The sequence below is a fragment of the Bactrocera dorsalis genome, chromosome 1, assembly GCF_023373825.1.
Source record: "Bactrocera dorsalis isolate Fly_Bdor chromosome 1, ASM2337382v1, whole genome shotgun sequence".
NCBI classification, from domain to species: Eukaryota; Metazoa; Arthropoda; class Insecta; order Diptera; family Tephritidae; genus Bactrocera; species Bactrocera dorsalis.
In genome coordinates this window covers 30,833,393-30,837,712 of record NC_064303.1, presented here as the reverse complement: position 1 = coordinate 30,837,712, position 4,320 = coordinate 30,833,393, and the positions used below count along the sequence as shown (strand labels likewise).

At 43.2% G+C, this 4,320-nt stretch overlaps 1 protein-coding gene and 1 long non-coding RNA gene across 5 annotated transcripts; one reads left to right on the top strand and one right to left on the bottom strand.

Annotated features, from left to right (window-relative positions):
* The first annotated feature begins 251 nt into the window (after positions 1 to 251).
* LOC105233135 (uncharacterized) lies at positions 252 to 4,081 on the top strand. Of its 3 annotated transcripts, none has more exons than XM_049454707.1 (4): positions 252 to 374; positions 446 to 1,305; positions 1,399 to 1,432; positions 2,117 to 4,081. In XM_049454707.1, the coding sequence occupies exons 1-4, from the start codon at positions 320 to 322 to the stop codon at positions 3,994 to 3,996; spliced, it is 2,829 nt and encodes a 942-aa protein (XP_049310664.1). In that variant the 5' UTR covers positions 252 to 319; the 3' UTR covers positions 3,997 to 4,081. The 3 variants fall into 3 exon arrangements, with proteins under 3 accessions (XP_049310664.1, XP_049310659.1, XP_049310673.1); XM_049454702.1 differs by adding an exon at positions 1,632 to 1,833 and having other exon boundaries at positions 446 to 1,409; positions 1,948 to 4,081; XM_049454716.1 differs by lacking the exon at positions 1,399 to 1,432 and having other exon boundaries at positions 446 to 1,398; positions 2,275 to 4,081.
* On the bottom strand, positions 1,628 to 2,439 carry LOC125778182 (uncharacterized). Of its 2 annotated transcripts, none has more exons than XR_007422553.1 (3): positions 2,300 to 2,439; positions 1,829 to 1,993; positions 1,628 to 1,714 (listed from the first exon to the last, which is right to left on the bottom strand). It is a non-coding gene; the product is annotated as an uncharacterized LOC125778182 (long non-coding RNA). The 2 variants fall into 2 exon arrangements; XR_007422557.1 differs by having other exon boundaries at positions 1,829 to 1,942; positions 2,363 to 2,423.
* Positions 4,082 to 4,320: the final 239 nt, after the last annotated feature.

Sequence of the window (4,320 nt, the reverse complement as noted above, 5' to 3'; positions counted from 1 at the left end):
AAATTCACCAAAAGAAATTTGTGTTAGAAACGAAATGATGTATATTTATGGAGCCGGAGACTAAACAAAAACACTTTGTAGTCAAATATCGCAGCTATTAGCTACTTATGTACTACAGGCACTGTGTGCTAAAGAGTATACGCAAGTGTTTTAAGAACGTACTTTTTAAGTGCAAATAAATGAGTTAAGTAAACATTAGGCCACAATATTGTGCGCCAATTTTACTTACTTATTTCGAATATAAATTAGCGAAATTTTAACTTGAGACAAAGTAGTTTTCGTGCCCTCAATCCGACAACAACTGCATATATTTGGTTAAATGAGGTTCTTATCAACGGCTTTTTTCTTATTCGGCTTGATAGCTACCAGCAATGGTGAGTTGAGATTTAAAACTATATATCTTTAGATATATCTAAAATGTGAGCTTTATGTTTATAATCTTTAGGCCATCGTTCGAAACACTCCAGATCATTTGGAATTAATTTGAACAGCCGTCCAAAGCAGGGATATGCTACACGGGTGTACCTGCCAGGCGGACCAAATGTACCTTCATATGGATCTGCATATTCACTCTTGCCAAGTCCTTCGAAAACGCTGGATCAACTCCCTGTGAAAACCAGTGACTACTCCGATATAATAAGTAATCCTGCGGAGGAGAGCGGCCTACTAGTAAACCAACCAAATCTGCCGACAGCATATAGCGAACCGTCTCCATGGAATTTTGATTATCCTCGCAGACAAGGAGGTAATTTGTATGGTGGACCATGGTATTGGCGAGGTTATCCTTATTCATGGAATAGAGGCGGAAGTGGAAGTTCCAAATACCCATCCGGTGGAAGTGGACGTTCTCCATGCGATAAACATCGTTCTTCTAGAGATGCTGAAAAAACACATTGGGGCAAACATCACAAATCTAAGAGTGATAAACGAACACCATGTGATAAATATCACTCGTCTAAGAAAAGAAAACCATCGCCATGTGACAAGCAAACTCGACCACCAAAACATGACAGACATCCACCTTGCCATAAATGTAAGCCAACCAAGCGTCCTTGCCCTGGTAAACCAGTGCCACAAACAACCACTGTTGCTGCAGAAACAACCACGCAACAATCTACACCACCTCAAGAAAGCACTGAAGTGCCCGTAGTATCCACGAAAGCTTCAGTAGAGTCAACAACTCAACCTAAAGTCGAAACTAGCACACCAGAAATAAGCACACCTCTACCAGAAGAGCCGAAGACAAGCACTGAAGTGCCAGCAACAACTACAGAAGGTCCGGCAGAGTCGACTGCTCAACCTGAGGTCGAAACTAGTACACCAGAACAACCCAACACAAGCACTGAAGTTATAGTAGAAACAACAGAAGCTTCGGTAGAGTCGAGTACTCAACCTGAGGTCGAAACTAGTACACCAGAACAGCCCAACACAACAACAGAAGTCCCAGCAGAAACAACAGAAGCTTCGGTAGAGTCGACTACTCAGTCTGAGATCGAAACTAGTACACCAGAAATAAGCACATCACTACCAGAAGATCCTAAAGCAAGCACTGAAGTGCCAGTAGAAACAACAGAAGCTTCGGTAGAGTCTACTACTCAACCTGAGATCGAAACTAGTACACTAGAAGTAAGCACACCACTACCAGAACAGCCTAACACAAGCACTGAAGTGCCAGTAGAAACAACAGAAGCTTCGGTAGAGTCTACTACTCAACCTGAGATCGAAACTAGTACACTAGAAGTAAGCACACCACTACCAGAACAGCCTAACACAAGCACTGAAGTGCCAGCAGAAACAACAGAAGCTTCGGTAGAGTCGACTACTCAACCTGAGGTCGAAACTAGTACACTAGAAGTAAGCACACCACTACCAGAACAGCCTAACACAAGCACTGAAGTGCCAGTAGAAACAACAGAAGCTTCGGTAGAGTCTACTACTCAACCTGAGATCGAAACTAGTACACTAGAAGTAAGCACACCAGTACCAGAACAGCCTAACACAAGCACTGAAGTGCCAGTAGAAACAACAGAAGCTTCGGTAGAGTCTACTACTCAACCTGAGATCGAAACTAGTACTCTAAAAGTAAGCACACCAGTACCAGAACAGCCCAACACAAGCACTGAAGTTATAGTAGAAACAACAGAAGCTTCGGTGGACTCGACTGCTCTACCTGAGGTCGAAACTAGCACACCATTACCAGAACAGCCCAACACAAGCACTGAAGTCTCAGCAGAAACAACAGAAGCTTCGGTAGAGTCGACTTCTCAACCTGAGGTCGAAACTAGTACACCAGAACAACCCAACACAAGCACTGAAGTTATAGTAGAAACAACAGAAGCTTCGGTAGAGTCGAGTACTCAACCTGAGGTCGAAACTAGTACACCAGAACAGCCCAACACAACAACAGAAGTCCCAGCAGAAACAACAGAAGCTTCGGTAGAGTCGACTACTCAGTCTGAGATCGAAACTAGTACACCAGAAATAAGCACATCACTACCAGAAGATCCTAAAGCAAGCACTGAAGTATCAGCGGAAGAAGCAGAATTACAGGAAGAGAGCACGACTCTGTCTGTAGTGAACACTACCAAAACTGACTTACCCGAAGCAGTAGAATTTAGTGCGAGTACTCCTGAATCTGGGAGTCTAATCTTAAGCACTACACAGCCTGAGGATAATACTACGGCGCAAGTTACAGATTCGGTAGAGCTAACTACCCCTCTATCCGCAAACATTTCAACTAACGCAACAGTCATTCCTCCACAACATGATGAGTTCGAAGTAACTACTGTAGCAACCGAGAAATCAAGTGATAACTCCACTCAGCCCGAATCTGAAGTAACCACTGTAGCAACTGAGGAACCAAGTGACAGCTCCACTCAGCCCGAACCTGAAGTAACTTCTTTAGCAACTGAACAACCAAGTGAAAGCTCCACTCAGGTTGAACCTGAAGTAACTACTTTAGCAACTGAGCAACCAAGTGAGAGCTCCACTCAGCCTGAACCTGAAGTAACCACTGTAGCAACTGAGGAACCAAGTGAGAGCTCCACTCAGCCCGAGCCTGAAGTAACTACTTTAGCAACTGAGCAACCAAGTGAGAGCTCCACCCAGCCCGAATCTGAAGTAACTACTGTAGCAACTGAGCAACCAAGTGAAAGCTCCACTCAGGCTGAACCTGAAGTAACTACTTTAGCAACTGAGGAACCAAGTGAAAGCTCCACTCAGGCTGAACCTGAAGTAACCACTGTAGCAACTGAGGAACCAAGTGAGAGCTCCACTCAGCCAGAACCTGAAGTAACCACTGTAGCAACTGAGGAACCAAGTGAGAGCTCCACTCAGCCCGAGCCTGAAGTAACTACTTTAGCAACTGAGCAACCAAGTGAGAGCTCCACTCAGCCTGAACCTGAAGTAACCACTGTAGCAACTGAGCAACCAAGTGAGAGCTCTACTCAGCCTGAACCTGAAGTAACCTCTGTAGCAACTGAGCAACCAAGTGAGAGCTCTACTCAGCCCGAGCCTGAAGTAACTACTTTAGCAACTGAGCTACCAAGTGAAAGCTCCACTCAGCCTGAACCTGAAGTAACCACTGTAGCAACTGAGCAACCAAGTGAGAGCTCCACTCAGCCTGAATCTGAAGTAACCACTGTAGCAACTGAGCAACCAAGTGAGAGCTCTACTCAGCCTGAACCTGAAGTAACCACTGTAGCAACTGAGCAACCAAGCACTCCACAACCTGAAGAAGCAGTTATAAGCACGACCGTGCGGGATTTAAGTACAGAAACTAGTTCCGAAGCAGTACCCACTACAGTTAAACCTTGTGATCCAAAACCAGGGTGCAAATGCGGTTGTTGTCAACGAGTGAAGACTCTTGCTTTGTTGATATATTCGTCGGCAGAGAGCGGTAATGCTATTGGCAGTAAGCAACCGAATTGTTCACAAGGCTGCGCCGATAAAGCGCCTCTTGATTTATTCTCTCAACTTATTGCCAAGCTCAGATAAAATCAGTGTTTGTAATAGGATGCAACTTTTATGAAATTTTGAAAAGTAAAAGTAAATATAATATATATATGCATGTAAATTATTATATATTGTTTTAAGATATTATTTATAAATCTCTAGATTTGTATATATATTAAGATCAGGTGTTGGAGGCTGATTATTTTGCATTTTATTTAACCATCGTCACAATCGTTTTATGGTTATATTTCACTAGATACGATAAAAAAACGATTTAAGGATAAATAAATTGAAATTTAACCAATGTACGACTTGATTTTTACATCATCGTCTTTCAATAAATTTTCTTTGTACAGCACCTAACCT

Coding starts and splice junctions, on each gene's coding strand:
- LOC105233135 (XM_049454702.1), top strand. CDS start 320: ATGAGGTTCTTATCAACGGCTTTTTTCTTATTCGGCTTGATAGCTACC. Junction 375..445: donor CTTGATAGCTACCAGCAATG/GTGAGTTGAGAT, acceptor TATAATCTTTAG/GCCATCGTTCGAAACACTCC. Junction 1,834..1,947: donor AGTCGACTACTCAACCTGAG/GTCGAAACTAGT, acceptor ACTCAACCTGAG/ATCGAAACTAGTACACTAGA.